Below are 20,701 nucleotides of genomic sequence, written 5' to 3' on the forward strand. Positions count from 1 at the left end.
CAAACTATGTCAACTTTCTGAAAAAAATACTTTATTTCTGTTGGCCATTCCAATATTTTTTCTACAACTATCATTTTTAGCATCCAAACCAGTACGGACTCAGCCACAGACAGGAAGCATAAGTGATGTTCATTACTATCCAACCAATCTTTTTCTAAAAACATTGCACACTCAGTTGCCTACATTTAAATGTATATAACAGTTGTTTTGTTACAGATTTAGATTACAGACATTCAGCAGAACAGATTTTAACTGAAACTCTAATCATGAACCTTCTTTTCCCCTTCTTAATCTCTCCACTATAAATAGGATAACCTTTGTCACTTCAACAACCCTAATTACACAAAAATAGTAAATGACTGGTTTTGGGTGCTGACAGTGTTGTGTGTGGCATTTATCAAAGACGGGCTCCTTGCACTGGATAATGTCTTTTGATGTTTTTTTTTTTTCCCTTCTTTGATTGAAATTATCATCGCCAGCAACAGCCGCTCTGAAAAGTACTGGGAAGTGTTCCTTAGTATGAACTCCTGAATAATTGGGTGTTAGGAATTAAAGGAGGAAGAAACTCATTCTGATCTATGAATCAAACAAAAACTTAAAAACCTGACAGTAAAACTGTGCTGCTGAAGTTAGGATGCGATCAGGATTATGTGTGAGAGAGAGGCATGCAGAAAGCATGGAGATGAGAAATACAGGGGTATGAGGGAACAGAATCCTGGAATTGTGGTTAATTGTTCCAGCTGACAGCCTAAGTGTGAAGAGGGAACAGGAACATGCAAAAAACAGATCTGAGCAGAAACTGAGAGATAACATGTGCTGATTTTCAATGATGGCGGTTATTCATGCACACGCACTCTGTTATGGTTACAACATGGAATAATCGTGGCATACATGATTTTAGCAGCAAGCCAAAGAAAGAAAAAGGACAGATTTCAGCAATGGTAAGGAAGTTAATAGAAAAACAGAGACAGTTTATCCTCCATGGATAAACTGGCCAGGAAACCTACAAGTGAAACTGACACCAGTTGGAGATTCCTGGGGAAATTAAAGAGTAATTGCCTAAAAACATATCACACCCTATAATTACTCCTCCAAATGAAAGCAACTACAGAAATTAAATGACTGCATTACAAGTTCTTTTGAAACGTATATCATTGAAAGTAGAGCTTATAAAATACCTACCATAGATGAACAGCTTGGATTTTTCCCCAAGAATGGAATATAAGACTATATACAAGAAACATGTATCCTCCCCATTAAAAAAAAAAAAAAGGCATTCCAACCAAGGATTAACTTGGTATAGTTGATACACAACAGGCTGTAATGTCAAACAGATGCTTAAGTTCTTTGTCTTAGTCAGGAAACCAACCAAATGGAGCTAACCTGTGATTGCTCAGAAGTAACCGGTGACTCCCCCTCTCCTGTTGACCTGAGAATAAGCAACCAAACCCTAAGCGATTTTAGGGCCACTCCTGCCTTTATAAAGTCAAAACTTTTGCTGGATTCCCAGGGAGCAGATGACCAAATGGTAATGAGATCACTTTATAAATCCCATCCCATTCCCTGCTTCAGCAGCAAGAGCAGCACTATCAGCGTTCAGAACAGACACAGCATGGCAATGACTGAAGTAACAGTCATGGATATCTTTGTAACTCTACAGTTTATTCAACCAATCTTTCTACCCACTATGGCTTAAACTATCTATTGGGGTGCTAACTTATCTGCAAGACTGAAACGAACAGACTTGTAACCTCATCACTACCAAACAGGCTGTACTGAACTGAATGCAGGCTGGTCCTCATCCCAGGCAGAGTTTTAGAAGAACTGACTTTATCAGTTTTAAAATTTCATCTTTAAAGCTAGTAAAGAATGCCCTCTGAGGCAGGGCTTTACTGCTTTTGTAATAACCACTTCAGGTGTTACAGTCTTAAACATTTATAGATAGTTAAATGGTATTTAATGATTGGCAGAAAAGCAGCACAACTAGATACTAATGTATTAGGAGGGATTAGGGCAGGTAAAGAACAGTAGGGGTAAGATTACGGGTGTATAAGAAACAGACAAACCAAAACTTAATTGATCACTCTTTAAATTTATGAGTCTTTGTCTACATGTCAATTACAATCAGAAAAACAAGATCCGCATTATAAGAAGATTTCTTTTTAAATGAATTACTTATGCATTCAAACATTCATTTTTTCTTACTGTTACTTACATGACCATTAGCAATATCCAATAGATCTTTAACTCTACATCCTCTTACAGGTCCCACTTCATTGCAAATTGAATCTTCAATAACCAGAAAATTGGCTTTGTAAGATGTGAGTATCTTATAAATATCCTCTGCTGACCTCTTTGAATAAATCTGATAAATCTATAAATCAAGAAAACATATTCATGCAATGCAAAAATCAGTGATAAATTGAATACTTGGGGGGGTGGTATTTGGAATGCCGCTCACATGCAGTGGGAGTGGCACCAAACAAATAATTTGCATTGCCAGGTGGCCTGGGAGTCACAGAGGAGCAATGCAAACGTGTGTGTCATGAGGAATGTTACAAGGTCATCTTCTTTGGAGCATTAACATTTACAGTACTCCCACACATCTCAATCAGGCACTTCAGTGTTACATGATGGAACAGTCTATAAATCACTGATAGTACACACGCATTTATGGAATTAGATACTCACATTTTCATTTCTTTTTAGAAGATCATCATCATTATATAAAGGCAAGCTCGACACCATCCATCCGGTACAAAGCTTAATCACACCCATTAACTGTGGGCTGCCTGCAAACACAGCAGCCACAGGAGCCTGTCGTCTGCAAAAGCAACATCAACATACATATCTGAGTACAGGATGCATTTCCCAAAACAATATTTTTAATTTTAAACACTGTGTGAATCTTTTAAGGTGCTGTGGTGTGAATTGGAGTGCATGAAGATATCGTTGGGGGTCTAATTACAATTGGTGTTAATGCTGCAGTGGCAGTAGTTCCCTTGCCAGGAAAAGCTCAGACCTGCAGCAGTTTGGAGTTGGCGAGGAAGGTCTCCCGCTGGGGCAAGGGCTGATGGCTGTGCTCCTCTCCTCCTTGCAATCCATAGAGCACCATTCAGAGTGGTCCTGGAACGGATCAAACTATTGCTTTCCTGAATGGCTGCTGACTTGTGACAAAACAACCGTGGGAGGGGGGGCAGGTAGAAGGAGAAACAACATTGTGTTATCTTGTAAGGGAAAGATTCGTGATTATTTTAATTTTATCTCTAGGACCATGTATTTAATCGCCTATGAGTAAGTAGTGTCATGATATAGAATAACATCTACAGTAACTATGTTTCTGGGTTTGGTTTCAACTTTTGACTATTCATGTTCCTGCATTAGTGAAAGAAAACAGTCGTTGTCACATTTTATTACAGACTTTGGGCAACTTTTCCTGCAGAGAAAATTCAAAATAAATTCATTTTATCAGAGTGAAAATTCTAAGAAAATATACTATAATAATGACATTCAATTAAAATTCCAATATGGATATCTAAGTATATACTTAAGAAAAAAAAAAGTCCTTATTTTCATTAAAAATATGAACAGCTGCTACAAATAAGGGTAGTCAAATTGCTCTTAGCTGAGTGAATCTCAATGCAATTCACCATGATTAATTATGTACTTGAAGTGTAATATATGCAGACTAATGTAAAAGCCATTACGTACTTGGCATTATTCCATTTGCTGCCTTGAAGAGCTACAGCAGTGACAAACAACATACACTACTATTAACAGAAAGAAGAAATTGGCTGGAACACCGTAATTACCAGCCTTGTCTTTTCTGAAGATGAATAGGTTGACATTAAAGACTACATAAATACAAAAAATAATATTCTAAAAAAAAAAAAAAAAAAGACAAAGTTAAGTTATCTGAACACACGGGATCTAACTTTCAGAGAAGTGCAGATCCTAATGATATAATTCAAAGTTAGATTGAATGAGGCCAGAATCCAGTTCTGAAACTTTTGGTGAGAAGAAAAATATATATGTGACAATAACTTGACTCAGTATTAGCTATGTATATGGCTCAGTATGAACTATTACATAGCTCAGTATTTGCTATGCCCTGCCTAGCCAGACAGAGAAGAACCTTTCCAGCTTTCTGGTCAAAGGGGAAGTTTGAATCATACATGTCGCACTGCATGTTTCTTGACCAGTCTCTAAATCCTTACATTCAGACATTTCATTTTACTGGCTCATGCACACAAAAATTTCAGTGTTTCTGTCCCCTGTGGAATTACAATCAACACGAATCCCCTAATCTACTGAAAAGTTAGCGTGCGAAGAACAAAGCACTAAGATGCCCACCTTTATTTGGAAATTAGGTCTAGTAATGCTTGAGTGTTTCAGGATCTTTCTCTCTTATAATCAATGATGAATTCCTGTTTCTTTCCATGGGAGTAATACCAAACTTAAAATACACATTTCTCCTCCCTCTACATCATGTAATGACTTAGCAAGGGAAAACACAGATTAATAGCAGTAACTCCACAAAATGCTGAGACAAAAACACTCTGACATAAAGAAGTAAAATAGAAATGTAGGACTTCATACTTACTTTATCCATGTCATGAGTTCTACTGTATCAGGATCATAGAATTCTTGTAGTTCTGAAAGCTCTGTCATTATCCTAGGGAAAAACTGATGGAAACATATTTTTGGTTACTTACAGTTAAAAAAAAAAAAAACCAACCTATAGAGCATCTCATTATATTAAGGCCTTAAATAACACAACAGAAATGGGTTTCATCTGAGTTTTCCCTCCTGATTGGTATTTTTGTGTGAATATTTTGTGAAACACACTGTTTATACTTATCTGACAGCAGGAGACCTCCAAAATAAGTATGTTAAACACAAGGTCTCATCTCTATTCCTATTTTATTAGGATACTTATAATAAAAAAAAAAAAATAAAAAAACCTCAAGAAACTACGTGGCAACAACACTCATCAACTTCAACTGGCCTTAAATGCACCAAAACCATAGTTCAGGTTTTCATATGCAAATGCATATAAATAAGGGCACTGAAGCAAGAAGCTGACAAATCTCTCATGGTAAACTTGCTTGAACAGGAGGGGGTTGGACTGTTGTGACATGATGGAAAGGTGCTATGCAAGTGGGAAAGGACAGAAGAAATTTCCTAGAAGAGTATTATGTGGGTAATCTGTCCTGGACTTTCCTCTGACTTTTACTTCAATTACTGCAGTGAAGAAAAGTACACTATATTGTACAAAGTAGGATATCTCAGGTTATGCTCTTGAAAAACATTTTGGGAGCCATTTTGAGCATTTATCCGAGGAAGGCATGGCTAGAAGTTGGCCAGCCCTGAGGGGCTGGAGCATGCTGTTGTAAATAGTAAGTGAAAGCCACTGGCTGCCAGCTCTGAAAAGGATAAAGTTTACAGGTTATGCCAGACTAAAGGGACAACTTACTTTGGGACAGCCACAGCAGACAGACAGCTGGAAATGGAAGCCTGCTTTTAACTGAGTAGTTTCCACTCCCATTACCTGGACAATTCGGCTGTCAAGTGATAGCAGTCTACAACCAGACATGTTAGGGCAGCACAAGAACAGCTGCCATATGTTTGTATCAGGGCTGAAAGCTGTAGCAGTGCTGTTATACAGATATCTGAACTGTCCCCAGAACGACTGAGACAAAGAGGAACCGCTACTGCCACCCCAAGGAGAACCAGCTTCACTTATCAATCAGAGCCCTTAGAAAAATCTAGTAAGATGAGGGACTATGCCAGACTGAGTCAGGAGGCAGCCAAGCAGAAAAATGCTGAGCTGTACGCTCCCCCATTTATAGCCACAGTAACAGATGAAGAGCCTCGAGGCATTTGCACTGTCCCGTTACTATTAATCAAAGTTTCCAAGCTCAGGGATGAGTTATGAACCTGGAGAACAAACTGTTCATCACTGCTTAAAAGCAAAAGCTGGATGTACAATGGATGAAGCCCTCTAGAGTCCAAACTGCCACAATGCTTTTATTAAAAAATAATCTGAAAAAGAATTCTTGGTCAACTAACCTAGTTTCCTCTATTCTAATAGATTTCATAACTCTCTTGAGCAACTGTAGCTTTTTTTTCAGGAGAATATCTATTGCTCTGGCAGAAATGTGTAAAAAGTCAGATTACACTGCGACCGCAATTTCTATTATAAGACAGATGTCACCAAATCTGTTAAAACACTGTTGGTCAAGACTGGTTTTTGTATTTGAATGCTTTTTTAAAAAAATAATTATTTGAATTCTTATAAAACTATTCTGAAGCTATGTCGGTATAGTAGAGGGTTATACTTTATGGGATATTTCCCATATTTTTTGCACTTGTGGAAGTTTAAAAAATAATTTCCAAACACTCTTCCTCCTAGTCTGTCTGTGACTTGCAATAAAGAACTAAGTATTTATTTTAAACATGGAAACATCTGTAGCTTTTCTTCCCTGTACTGTAACCTCTACACACTGCTCTGCATGAAGGATTTAACTCCATTATAATTTGATGGGAACTTTTCAAATGGACTATTTGCATATGGCCTCCCATAATTTTACTTCCATCTAACCTCACTCCCTCTCACTAAAACCAAGATTGAGGCAACACAGTTTTTAATATCTCAAGTTTTTATTTGGCAATATTTTCTTTGTTGAGTCAGTTTATATATCCAAAGCATAACAGCTGAATATAATAAAGTCTTGATTTAAATTTAAAGACTTCTTAATTACAAAAAGCAATCATTAACAAATTAAACTGTCAAATACCGCATACTGAAAAATGTAAACAGTTTTGTTTAAAACAAAACAAAACATATTTTCAGTGGATGACAGCTTTTATTTCATCATATATATTTAGCTTCACCAAGTATATTTCATTATATTTCCTCATCATTTTGACTCATATTGTGCCTACGTACAAAAAACCCACAAAGGTACTTCTCTTACCTCTTTCCACAAGCTGAATCCAATTATTGTAGGAACTGCCATACTCAGAATAAGAGCCTAGAAAATACATGTTAGAAAAAATGGATTATGGACCGTTCTCCGTTCTTCAGCCTTGGACTACCTGTTGGTTCTGCTCATACAGTAGGCTGCATTTCTGCCTGAAACCTTGGAGTGACGGTAGGTGAAACTTCACAGTTTTCTACTAGGCAAAAAACTCCCCACTAACAAGAATTTGCCTAATTTAGCATGGAAGAACTTATTTGACGCATGATAACTTTACCACTAATATTAGGGATGGTTAACTACTGCTCAAATAACAACGATGCAATGTGCACATGATGTAAGGAAGCGAAGAAAAGTAAACACCTCTCACATACAAATGAAAATGAGATAATCTAAGAAAGGCAAAAAAGTATGAAACGAGCATTTCAAACCTCTGATACTGTTGACACTTTTGTTCAGATTAACAATATTGCAAAACCCAGAAACCCATTCTTCAGCACACCATCGTTCTAGCTGATATAATTTTTGCTTTGCGAAAAGGAGAAAATAGCTCGCCTGGTACAGGAAACGTTTGGTAAGGAGTGCACACAAGGCATTCTCTTGATAATAAGCTATTAACACATCTACTGTGCAAAGAGTAATAAAGCAGGTCTTTATAGAAGAAAACATGAGGTATATAAAGGAATGTGTTTACCGTGTACAGGAACATATTGTTACTCCTTGATCAGAAGAACACTGTCAATGTTTCTGATGTAACAGTGCATTGCATTTTCACAAGTGACATAGCGAATCTCTGATTTAAGTATAAAATATTTATTCCCATAAAACTCTCAAAATTAAGGTAAGTAATATCCTATGGTTATTTTATTAATAAAACAAATGCAGAAAGCTGCCAATAATTGCACAAAGCAACTCTTGGTATATTAAGAATAAAGCTAGGGTTGCGGGGGAGTTGTTTGCACTGTAGCACAAGCTCATCTTCAATCGCAACACTTCTCTATAATGGCCACACATGAACAAAGCTTATACAAAGTAATTCCACATACCATTTGTTATGAAGCAGCTTTACTCTCAGCAACTAAATATACCTAACTACCACATTTCTAGCCTCGTTGCCTAGTGAAACAAGGCTTATATCAATGCTTGCCTGTACTTTTTGTCCTGCGCTCCTCCTACAGAGCGCTTGACCCTCTTGGCCAATCTCAACTAAATACGACAGAGGGCTTGAGGTCTCAAAGATTTGTTAAAAGAAATTAAACAGATGAGTGAAATATAGAGAGATGAAGACAGCTCTCCTTCTTATGAGGAAAGGCTGCAGTGTGAACACAACTTTATCACCAGGTACCAGAGAATGTGTGAAAGTGTGATATTAAGAATGAAAGACACAGAAAAAGCAGACTATATGAGATCCACTGCTCACAGAACTACATGTTCTTTTAATGGGTTCTTCTACAGGTCTTAGGTAATTGTTGTTTGAAAAGTTATATGCTTGCTAGCTGTAATTCCCAAGATATTAGCAACGGCAACTCACGAGCAATATTGGGTGCACAGCTTTCAGTCGAAGCCACTTGAAAAGCGTCATCCAAAGTTCGGGAGAGCACACACCAAATGCAGCAAGCATGCAAACATAAGGTGTCCATAGATACTTCATTCTGAAAAACATTGCAATAACTTAGTTGGGACTCTGCACATGCCCCTGTATTCAAGCTATTTATAAAAACATTTGGATTTTTTTTCATGTCAAACACAGTCTGGATGTTCAAGCAATCTGAGATCAAATTTGATGGCACTGAAGGGTAAACCAAGAAAATCTCTTAGCAGAAGAGCAGGCACCTGATTATCTGCTGCAAGATGTAGGAGCAAGATCCAAGGTCAAAGATGACAAAATCCTTCAGAGTTCAGGGGAGGATGAAAGAAAAACAAAGAGACTAGTAAAGTCACTTGGCTGTTGCGGTTTTCCAGCCAAGCAAGGACAAAAAGCAGCTATTCAGCAAAGCTGTACAGACACTGTACTATAAGGGAGTTCCTGAAGAAAGGAAAGGAAAATATTTAATAAATAATTTACGATTTGCTGGTATTGTCTCCGCCTCTTAAGGACAGACAAGTCAAGACAACTACATGGTAACACAACAGTCTGCTCACTTTAATAATTTGTGAATATTCAGATTTTTAGGACAATGAGCATAATACAAACACAAGTCTACCACCTTCAAGCTGATTTAGCTGAAAGCCAAGATTAGAACAATAACATCTTCCCAACATTGGCTTCTGTAGGTTTAAAGACTAACACAATACCTTTGAAAACAGCTTTGCTACTGCTTTAGCATGTCAAGCAAAGGTATACTTCATGCTAGCCTAGACACAAAAGGATCGATAAGAAATCTTCCATGTCCCAATATTCCAGAACATACACTGTTCATCAAAACACTACACAAGATCTCGCTAGAATACAATGTTCAAAGAATTACAGTGCAGTTCTACACTTAAACACCATAAAGTGATTAAAATTTGCTTCAATTAATGTCTCAGATTTTGGCTGCATTAAAACTTGGAAAACACGTTAAAGGGACCGAGCACAATTCATCATGTACCTGTATCCAATTTATAGTCAAAATTATCTCTGCTGCCTCCCCTACTAACTAGTACCACTATATGCCAAATACATTTCTGAAAAGGGGTGAATTTCAAAGGGGTGAATAGCGTATCACGTCCAGTGAGGAACTCTCTGTTGCTTTCAAAAGAGATACATCAAAATCAGACTTACCCTTCCAAACACATCGCTAGACAACCAAGTAAAATTGTGTGAATTACATGATAAACTATTTCTGGCCTCTCTCCAATTCGACCATCCTCAAGTTTAACTGTCTCTTTCAGTGGTTCACCACTGCAGTTGGAGAAAATGAGACATCACTTAATTCAGACATTATCTCAGGCACAGGTGCCAATAAAAACACTTTTATGACTGTTAAGTCAGCAGTACACTGAGATCATTCTTTGTCATATCATTCAATATTGTTGCACTGCTTATTTGTTTTTTGTACTTCATCAATGATCTATCAGTATCTGCTGTCCCTTGTTTTAGACTGTAACCTCTCTGGAGCAATGGCTGTGAATTAATACAATGGGATCACTGCCTATGACTGTAAATCCTATTTTAAGGTAATTCAGCAACAAGAGACAGTCTAATTTAAGAGCATGCACACTCTGCAAACATTTAGATGAAGCATGCAGTACATGCATTCTAACTAAGTTTCTTCATTTCATTAGCTTGGTGAAGAATTATGAAATCTGTAGGACAATAGTTGTGTATGGAATGTGTATACCATTTTATGACAAAGTAAGATAACAAAAACAGTTTTTACTCACATTATTATAAATTTCAGTAATATATTATAAATAAAAATCATAACCAAAATCTTACAACAAATTTTTTCTACTAACAAGATAGCAAGGCACACAATAGATAACATTTTATTCTACCATGATGTGATTTCAGGTTACAATTTTATAATAAGCTTCCTCATGACAAATGGAAAAATATTTGAGATTATTAACTGCTTGAAAATAAAAAAAAAAAAATTGAGGGGAAGAAGGTTTATTTTAAGCTTTTCTTTAAAAAGCTGTAGGACATACTGGAGTCACTGCTCATTACAAAGTAGTAAATAGCTATTTCAACACTAGCAAAAAATTGGAAGAATTTGTTTCATTCTTTTGAATATACTATCACACATCCAACCTGACAAACATTTTCATTTATAGCAGTATAATCTTTACCTATTAGAAGTCTTAGTCCTTGAAAAAATTGATTGATTTTTGCTGCAGACAAGTGAGAAATTTGCCCTAATACCTGAGCAGTTGCACCATTCATCTTCTACCAGGAAGAGATAATTTCCTAGCCATTGAGTTTCCAAGCCAAGTTACGCTAGGATCTACAGTCTTGCTATTCTTAGTCTGTAAACAGACAGCTCGACTATCCCTTCTCTCAAGGGAACTGTGAATCACTGTGAAACTAAAAATAATTGAGTCAGTTTTACTTCAGCTCTGTTCTAAGCAGCAAAGGCTGATGGACCTTATCACAGTAAACAAGAGTTAAAAAAAAACCCAAAACAACAGTGAAGTATTAGAAATCTGAAATCCTCTCAACTCCACCCATCTCATCCTTCGCAGTATGTAAACTTGGGGAAAAAAAAAAAAAAAAAAAAAACTAGAGAAACAAATCCTCTAGCAACAATCAGATAACTTTGCTGTTGGAAGGGGAAAACACACAAAACATCTTTCTCCCTCGCAACAGGAAGAGACATAAACACATCACAAAACATTAATCATAGAATCATAGAATACCAGGTTGGAAGGGACCTCAAGAATCATCTGGTCCAACCTTTCTAGGCAAGAGCACAGTCTAGACGAGATGGCCCAGCACCCTATCCAGCTGAGTCTTAAAAGTGTCCAGCGTAGGGGAGTCAACCACTTCCCTGGGGAGATTATTCCAATGGCTGACTGTTCTCATTGTGAAAAATATTCCTCTCATGTCCAATCGGAATCTCCCTAAGAGTAACTTGTACCCATTACCTCTTGTCCTCACCATGTGACTCCTTCTAAAAAGGGAGTCTCCATCTTCTTTGTAACTACCCTTTAAGTACTGGTACGTGGTGATGAGATCACCCCTAAGCCTCCTTTTCTCAAGGCTGAACAAAGCCAGCTCTCTCAGCCTATCCTCATATGGCAGGCTTCCCAGACCTGCCAGAGCTCTGCAGGAATTGCACCTATGGGGAAACAAACCAATGACAACTCCCTGTCTTGACTGGAGGGATGGTCAAGAAGCTCGTTACTAAAGGACTTCCTTTAGGAGCCTCTGGTGCTCACACCCCGGCAAGCTCGATGGTGCAACAAACTTTGGAACAACAAACACGATGACCATTCACTTAGACACTCATGAACCTCTTATTTTTAACTTCTTATTTTTCAGTATAAATAAGTTACTTACCAAATTCTCCTAAAAATGACCTGAGTTACAGAAAAAAGGCAGATAATTAATACTAAAATATAGAAAGGCAATAATGATGACTGTGTTAGTCGCAAAAAAAAGTCTTGGGAGGGTGCCTGAAGAGATTCTTGACAAAGGAGCCAATTCATTGTAAAATTCCTAGTAAGGCAAAAACATCCCATTAAAAACAATAACAATACCCCACAGATTAGAAAAAAAACCCAGCACATAACCGATCACAGTTTAACCTCTTCATGTAATAGTAAACTATTTGAAATTCATCTTTGAAAAGTTATCTTGGTATCATTTGAAACTGCTTTGCAAGTACTCTTTAGCGTAACTGTCAAAAGCTTATCTTCCAAAAAAGAATCTGTGATCTGAAGAGACCAGACTACAACTCTCTTATTAAATCACAAAAACCCAGCCTCCCATGCAACTCCATTATGGGGACCACAAAGCACTTTGTTGTCACAGTAGATTAAGATTTGAGTGATATTGATGCAAGAAGGTATGCTTGTCCTCATTCCAAACGGGGAGATGAAGAGGGGAAAGTGGTCATCTGAGATCACAAACAAGCCCGAGGCACTGCCAAGAATAGAATCCTTAATGCTGAAATTCTAGTTCTGTAGCCGAACCCACTCAATCATTCTTCTTTCTCAATTAATGAGCAGAAAGATTATCTACTCTGCCAGGAAGCACTATTAATGTGGATTCTCAAGTGGAATTGGTGCAGCATGTAATGCCGTGAATTCATTCTTGTCTTACTTTGTTTCGCTTTCCTCTCTCTTTTCTTTTTCTTTTCCTGCAAGGGGAGACTAGAGAACTGAACCGCTTTCAATCAGACAGAATCAGTTTAAAGATTAACAGCTGGGCATGTCCAAACTGGCCTTAAAAGACAGATCTTGAAGCTCTTGTGCTGCAAACCGTAATTTCAACCCACAGTTACACAATTTTCTATGTGTAGTTGCACCCAGTTTGTCTCAATGACTGGCTTCATTGCAGAGTTTGACAGCCTGGAAAGTAACATGTAGCAAGTCCCTGAGGAAAAAAAAATAAAGTCCATAATACCTGGTAGCTGAAATCCTGACCAGAAGCAGTCCTTTCTTTTCTTGCAAAATACTTAAGAACGTGCATGTATGTGTGTTAAACAATGCATCTTAGTCAATGTTGTTACATCTTGTCTTCCAAAAATTCCCCAACAATTTCAGTTATGTGTGATGTCATTTTCCACTTCTTCCTGTGAAGTAGTTTTGTAAGAGAGATGCAGTTCTGAGGAGAGAGTCCCAGTTCCTGCACAGAACTGCAAGTCTTGGCTTGGGTCCAGAAGGTGTCTCAGTCCTTACCAACACTCCATTTGATGTTTTCCAGAAAATCTGTAGCCATGATGTCTTCTTCTTGTAGACCAACATTCAACTCTTACAGATGCAAACAGTTTTTCTTAGAATCACAACAATTCCCTCTGACTTTTAAGTTGTCCCTTGTCCTAATTTCTTCCAAAACATACAGGGGGTTATTGGGGGGGTGTTATTCTTACAAAACTTAAAATAAAACCCCACAACCCAACCCTGTTTCGAGATAGTATCGATAGTTCATGACTCTTTTCAGAGCTCTTTCTTTTCCAGGCTATAAAAAGTTAGTACCACCACCTTTACTCTATTAGCTTTGCTTTCAAGTCTTACTAGAAACACTAGACAGGGTACAGAAAGTTTTTGCTCTTCAACATCAAAAGAAAAAAAAAAAAAAAAATCTATGAAATGCTTTCACCCCAAGGCATGAAAAATATTGAGGTGCCTCAGAAACCTCAAAATCCTAAGTAAATTCTGTATATGCATCTTTTTTTTAATTCAATCTTAAAACCAGGCAACAAATAGAAACTGTTTCCCTAACTCCTCTATAAAATTCTCACAAGCCACTGAAATTTTATACTTCTCAGAGCAGTTTCAGAAGTTTGGATATCTTAGAAGGTGTAAAGAGTTTAAAAACTTACTTAGTTGTGTTTAAGCCAAGTTTTACTTCAATGAACTTCAGCAAATGTTCATTTTCTTTATGAGGAACAAACACCTGAAAATTAATTTCGCAGAGAAAAATCTTATCAAGTACTTGAAGCGACTTTCACATAGTCACTTCATTCAGATCACAAAACGGCAGGGAACAATCAACTATTCAAGATTTAGTTAAAACTAACAAATTGGATTAAGTGTGCCAATTATGGTACTGGTATAGTATTGTAAATCTTCAATTAAATAAATCTATCTTTAGGGTTTCCTTAAGAATATAATTCCCTTCATTTCATTCATGTACCCCAACAAGAGGGCAAGTGAAAAGCTGTCAGTAAGTTGTCAAAAGACTACCGAGTGGTGTAAAAAGGATCATGAAAAACAGACATAGACTTACCCCCAAGCAAGCCAAAGAACATTGCGTTTGGCTCCACTAAACAATAGGACTGCAGCCTAGCAAAAGTTATGAGCATTTGTAATCTTCACATAAATTGTTTGAGCAGCCAAAAGTTCTGTGTACTGTCTACGTAATTTAACTCATATTTTTCAAGGTTAGGTTTTATTTTCCTGGAGATACAGCAAGGCTAGCCAGTCTGAATGGCACAAGAAAACAATCAGATCTGAGCATTCTCTGAAACTTTTTTAGGGTTCAGTAGCTTCTTTATTTTTAAGTCAACACTGTTAATTAACACAACCAGGGTGAGTTTCAGACATAGAGGAAAAGCACAATAAATTATGTAAAAGACTAGAGCCAGCAAGAGGGAGTTGCTAATCAAAATACAAGACCAGGCTAAAATCCCATTGTGTAATCTCAGCTCCTAGCTGACTCCTACTCTAAGTGAAGGTCTCTGTTGCCATGTTCTAGTTGAAATTTAATTGAAAATTACCATCTACCCTGAGACTACTCATACCTGTTCCTGGCTACCAGGTCTTCTCCATGCACAAGAATATTGTTTTAATATTCAGACCAGTTTGTAGAGGCCATCCAAGTTACAACAAAAAACACATTTCTGAAATAGCTAAAGTGTGATTTAAAGAGTATTTCTATACTATACTTTAACCTCAACCCAAAAGACCAAAACTCCAACAAAAAACAGCTGCTTGAGTCGTTAAAGACTTTTTATATAGATACAAAATTACTCAATTTTTAGTACTCCAATTTGCTATGAATTAAGCTATGAACTCTCAGATCAATAAGATAAGCAACACTTCAAAAGCTTTTTCCAAGATACATCTGCAACTTTCCCATTTAGATTTTGACAATTAAAATAATTTTTTATAGCGGAATCTTACCTTTAGTAAGAAGTTTATTGTCACTGTTATTGTAAACACCAAATAAATGTACATTATTTTCAGCAATCTTGACATAAATGTACCTTTTTTCATATTCATCTGCAAAAATATTTTAAGAATGGTGTATCATTTGGAGTTCAGTTTCAATAATAAAAACTACACTCAGAGTTAGAGGAGAGTCTAGTTACCTGAAGGCATTTAGAGAGCATTAAAGCTGCTACAAGACTCAGTAACGGTGACACTAGTAAGGCTGAATTTTCAAACTGCAAAAGGTACCCCAAGAAGAGAGAAAACAAGTAGATTTTGTATACTTCATGCACCTGTTGAAGAAACAAAACAAAACACAATAAAATAAAATTACAGTGGATATATGTCTTGCTTTTTAGAGTAGCAGATAGCTCACTCCATTCCTCTGTTAATCAGGGGATTAATGGATCTCTATCCTCCAACTCATGAATCTAGCAGGGTACTGTTTGGCTCTGGAAAGTATTTCACAGCAAAATGATCTTGGTCAGCCCCAGTAACTAGTGCACAATTACTTCACAAGAATTCTGTAAAAATGCCAAAAAAGTAGTAGTATTTTACAAGCTCTCCCCATTCTGTAACAGAATGAAGCAGTAACCACAATGCAACAGTATGAAAAACAACAATTTGTGTGAAAGAGCTGACTACTGTAAACATGCGCTTTCCTTGCCCTCCCAATTACTTGTTCATTTAACCAATCTCAGGAATACACAGACTCTTACTGATACTTTCTGTTATTTACTAATTGATAAGCAGACCTGGTAAACCCTGATAATCAATTCTGTAGACTTTTACCAAAACACCCATCTTCTCCCTTATATTTTAAGGACCCTGCTTTGAACTAAAATAGATCAAACATTTCCCGCTGCTGAGGAACAGGAAAAAACAGCAATTGAAGGAAGAGGTGACAAATAAGTATTACATGCAGTTTGAAATGGAAATTACATCTAATAAAACTACAAGGCACACATGTACAAAGTAGCATATATACCATTGCAACAGGCAGAGTAAAAATGCCTTATTTTTGCACCGTTTCTAAGAACCATTTTGCAGAATAAATTAAAATACTTTCTTGTATTAAAAAGATCAATTGGCCTTCAGCATCTGTCTAGCCTATTTATTGACTAAATCAGTACAGGGCAGGCCATTCAGGGTGAAAATGAGCCCCTTAACTGCACAGAGCCAACAGAGCAGTATTTTCGTCAGCCCCACCCTGCCGTGAATAGGGAAAGGAAAAGAAGAGGCAGCTAGGCCAAAAAGGATGCATGACTGAGTATCATTCATCACTCTCTCAGCTCTCCAAGGATGCTTCAGGTCATTGTTTAGCTTCTGACCCTTTTGTTAGGAAAGCTGTCCCAAACACAGTAATCCAAAAGAGAGTGAGTTTAAAGCCATTTTATTCTTCTGATGGACATGACATGCACGTCAGCTGGACCCAGGCTGCAAGACACTCCAGTCATCACTCAGTCTGTGCCCTTTGGACCTCCTCAGCAGTACGTATGGCAGGCACCTCTGAGGCTGTATTCACGTCCTCAACGATCAGTAGGTTGAAGAGTTCTAATACCTTCTCTGTCTGTGCCAGGGCAAAGCTGTCTAGCAGAAAAAGAGAAACAGCCTGGACGAACAGGAGATAATGACTGTATTCCCACATCATCATGAAGGTATATGTTGAAGCACTCACCAAAAGGTAACAAAACTTCTAGAGGAGAAAAAGAAAAAAAAGCATTAACTTCATACTTACGCATCTCTGTCACTAAGTAACTTGAGAGGTCATTAAAACAGAAACTATGGAAATTAATTATTATTTTAGGAAATAATTAAAATACTGACTTCAGACATATTTAACACATTCTCAGATGGAGGAAAGCAATTACTGAAATATTCAAAAACATTTAAAGCCAATCAGAAGAAACATCTTTGACAGAGAGACAGGGAAAGGAAGTTACCACCATCTTCTCTGAGCAACAGGAAGAGCAACAAAATAGTTTACATAATGAGAAAAATTCTGCATCAGTTTATTTTAAAAAGACAGTACACAGCTCATTACCACACTGTTCTCTCCGAACCCTCACGGGGGCATAACAGGGCAGGGCACGAGTCGCTTAGCAAAAACTGCACATGCCTAGGTGAAATCCAAGTGGCTGTTTTGAAAAGAACAAACAAAACATCTACTGTTTTCTGCCTAGTAGGGCAATAGTGACAGAGGTAACTACTCTAGAGCACAATTCTACCAGCAACTCTTTATTAAGAAATTAATTTTGCTTTACCTCAGCAGAACAATTTAGGTTTTTTTTTAAATAGCCTGTGAGAGCTGCTACTTGACATGCAAAATATGGCAAAGCCCAATTTTCCCTTGATGGTATGGAGTAATCAATTCTTGTTGTATCTGTCCTAGAAAAAAGTACAGACAAACAAAATTATTGAAAGCTTTATGGAACAAAAATATCAACGAAAGCCTAAAAGTCACTTCTAGTTATCAGTGCGGCCTTGCAAGCAAACTATTCCTGTATTAGGTGTAAAGTAATACTGACACAATTTCGCTGCTGATACAGGTCACAAATTTAGTATCAGCACGGAGGGTCCAATCTTTACTCATTTATTCAGCAGGTCTCCTTATTAGGTGGCGTTTATAGGACTGAAGCCAAAAAGCATCTGCCTCCAGCCTTTTCTGACCCACCACAACACTGTGCGAGCCGGATGCATCACACACTGCTTCGGCCAACCTGCACTGTGACAATGGAGCCTTCTCTGGCCACGAGCAGTGCTAAATGCTCTTATGTCCACAGGCAGGGGACTGCTGCCGTAACAGCAGCTTTTCACATTACGATGAAAATCAGCTCACAGCTGTGAGAAAAGATTCCTTTCAGTTCTCATACAATATGTTTTAAATAAGTGATTTAGGCGATCGAGCACAACATACTTAGAATCCAAAGCAGTGCTCCCTCATAGCAGTAGCACCAGCAGATGCTCTGTCTACAGGGAAAATTCTGCCCAGCAAAACAAGAGATTAAAGACGGATGGGGAGCATGGGCCAGAACAGCAGCAGGGTCTTCCCATGGAATGACTTGACAGTATCTGCACAATTAGGGCTGTAGGAGAAAGTTTTAAAAAGTGCTAAAGTGACTTAGAAGCACAAGTCACACTTTCAAATGTGATCAAAAGCATCAGTTTCAGAGGTACATAGTCTTCTTTGTGTCTACTATGCTTTTAAAAAGGATCCTCAAGCTCCTTTATAATTCAGATATTTGAAAGCATCACCTTTCATTTTTACCTCTGAAGCCTCTTACAGAGGCGTATTTAGAGCTTTTTTAACTACTAGACCTTTCAATTTGTTAACAGTGTTTAATCTTCTTTGCTGTTGAAAAAAATACAGATTTATTCACCATTTTTCCTACTTTCCACTGCTCACACCAGCTTGATGAACAGTATTTTTAGCTACTAATCACAGATTTGGTCATGATGACTTCACACTCCTAAAAGATGCTTCCCCACAGTTCAACTTTAAAGGTCTCTCTCTAACATTTTGCTCCTCCATAGCTCTTTTCTTTGAAGTGCTCTCAAGTTCACAGAAAGCCCCAGAGCTACCTGATGACAAACCAGGAACCTGAACACAAGTTCTCATTGCCCAAATGAGGCTCCCTATTATTGTCGTGTTTCATGAAGGGAAGAGACATTTTCTTGCAAGTGAAATGTTTTAAAATAAAAAAATCTTGAGATCAGGGTCATCTAAGAAGATTCCATTTTGCACAAAAACCCACTACCACCACAATATTTAGAGCTGGCCACAGAAAGCAATTCTGTTTTACAGCAGCTTCGGAAATTTGTTTTCATTCTTCACCAGCACAAAACCAAAACTTTCTGAGGAATGTGTTTGCAAAATGGAATTGTGTGAGAATACTCCTGTATTCACACACATATATAAAATCAGTTCAACTGGCAGTGTGGATGGTTTGGACAACAGGAGGCCTTTCCATTAATAAAAGCATCATGAGAATCAGTGCATCTCTGGGAGATGTTTTGTATTTGGCATAAAAGCTTGCTCTCACAATGAGAACACAAAGTTTAATAGAAAGCATTTCCATCCGCTCTAATATTTTAAAATGCCTTATTGACAAACTAGATTGTATAAAGATGTTTTTCTTACCTGTTAATAATGAACCATGCTACAGTCAGCATTCCTGCCAGCCAAGTCCCACTCATAACCCAACTGGTTACAAACAATGCAGTCACATAAATTCCCTGCAGTCCAAAAACTATACCAATGTAGAAATACACTGGTTCAATAACTTCCTGAAATTACAAATAAAAACGAAGAGACATAGTGGCAACTGAGCTGAAGCTGGAAATGATTACTATTTACTATTTGTATACTGCTAACAGTGTGCTAGGTGCTTTACAAACAGGTAAGAGACGGCCCCTGTTCTAGAAAAGTATTGAGCATGCTTTTATTTTGGGCTCAGGGAGAACAAAGCAGTTTGAATTAAGAGCATGCTTCGGGACTCAGCTTGCTAGTGCCACGATTTTTGTATTTGCTTTAGCATGAACATTGTATGTGTCAGATTAAATAAAACTATACTGCAGTGAGGTATAAAGTTCCCAGGACTACTGGAAGAAGTTATGTAGGGGAGGAACTTGGAGAAGTAAAGATGTGGCAAAAACGGTTCCAAACACAGAGAAGCACATATAAAATAAATAAATAATAAAAAAAGGAAAGATAAATGAGAGAGGACACAAGTATGCAGTGTAAGCAGAACAAAGCCCAAGTAGAGCAGAAAGAGACAAAAGGTTTATCTACAAAAGTGTTTTTCCCTTTTATCTACAGAGGAATGGGTAGAGACAGGCACCACTATAACAGACTTCTGTACTCCAAAGGAGCTAACTTCCCTGATTTTAATGGATAGCACAGATACTCTCCACATTTCTAAGCGGTTTGTAGACGTAAAGAATAACAGACAGAAAAGTTTAGTGCATATAAACCCACAAAATCCTATGCCAGAGACTGATCAGAATTGAGGAGAACCTGTACCTGGTAAGAGGCTTAGCTCAATTCATTCAACAAAAATTGCATGTATTTATTGTATACAGCATAGAAAGTCTCATACACACACACATACACAACCATAATGAAAGCACAGAAAGTAGGAGAAATGCACATACTTCGCTACCAGATGCTTGATATAAAACACTGGCAATCAACTCTGGGTACAAAGTCATTTGCTGGACTGCATTTATCGTCTTCAGTGATACTGTCTTATTGTTGTGTGTCAACTCATAAACACCTATAGACAAAAAAATGTATTATTCTTGGAATCACTTACTATTGCTGTTCTTAAAAGAGGCGAAAGTGTACTCAAAGGTAGAGGGGAACAGATTTGATCGTTAAAGCTACTGATTCACCACTCCTAATTTTAAAGGAAGGA

At 37.5% G+C, this 20,701-nt stretch overlaps 1 protein-coding gene across 1 annotated transcript in view; it reads right to left on the reverse strand.

Moving 5' to 3' along the window:
* DPY19L4 (dpy-19 like 4) overlaps nucleotides 1-20,701 on the reverse strand; it is a gene marked incomplete at its 5' end in the record, with an annotated part of 32,118 nt that overhangs the window by 4,304 nt on the left and 7,113 nt on the right. Inside the window, 14 exons of the mRNA XM_082306440.1 lie at nucleotides 2,216-2,374; nucleotides 2,692-2,824; nucleotides 4,604-4,686; nucleotides 6,981-7,037; nucleotides 8,515-8,635; nucleotides 9,748-9,867; nucleotides 11,968-12,126; nucleotides 13,955-14,028; nucleotides 15,258-15,356; nucleotides 15,446-15,577; nucleotides 16,846-16,980; nucleotides 17,549-17,672; nucleotides 19,426-19,571; nucleotides 20,439-20,560. Of these exons, the coding sequence (XP_082162566.1) occupies nucleotides 2,216-2,374; nucleotides 2,692-2,824; nucleotides 4,604-4,686; nucleotides 6,981-7,037; nucleotides 8,515-8,635; nucleotides 9,748-9,867; nucleotides 11,968-12,126; nucleotides 13,955-14,028; nucleotides 15,258-15,356; nucleotides 15,446-15,577; nucleotides 16,846-16,980; nucleotides 17,549-17,672; nucleotides 19,426-19,571; nucleotides 20,439-20,560 (1,664 nt within the window). The remainder of the gene's footprint in view (nucleotides 1-2,215; nucleotides 2,375-2,691; nucleotides 2,825-4,603; nucleotides 4,687-6,980; nucleotides 7,038-8,514; nucleotides 8,636-9,747; nucleotides 9,868-11,967; nucleotides 12,127-13,954; nucleotides 14,029-15,257; nucleotides 15,357-15,445; nucleotides 15,578-16,845; nucleotides 16,981-17,548; nucleotides 17,673-19,425; nucleotides 19,572-20,438; nucleotides 20,561-20,701) is intronic.

Source organism: Platalea leucorodia, assembly GCF_965183815.1.
Source record: "Platalea leucorodia genome assembly, chromosome: 1".
Taxonomy (NCBI): Eukaryota; Metazoa; Chordata; class Aves; order Pelecaniformes; family Threskiornithidae; genus Platalea; species Platalea leucorodia.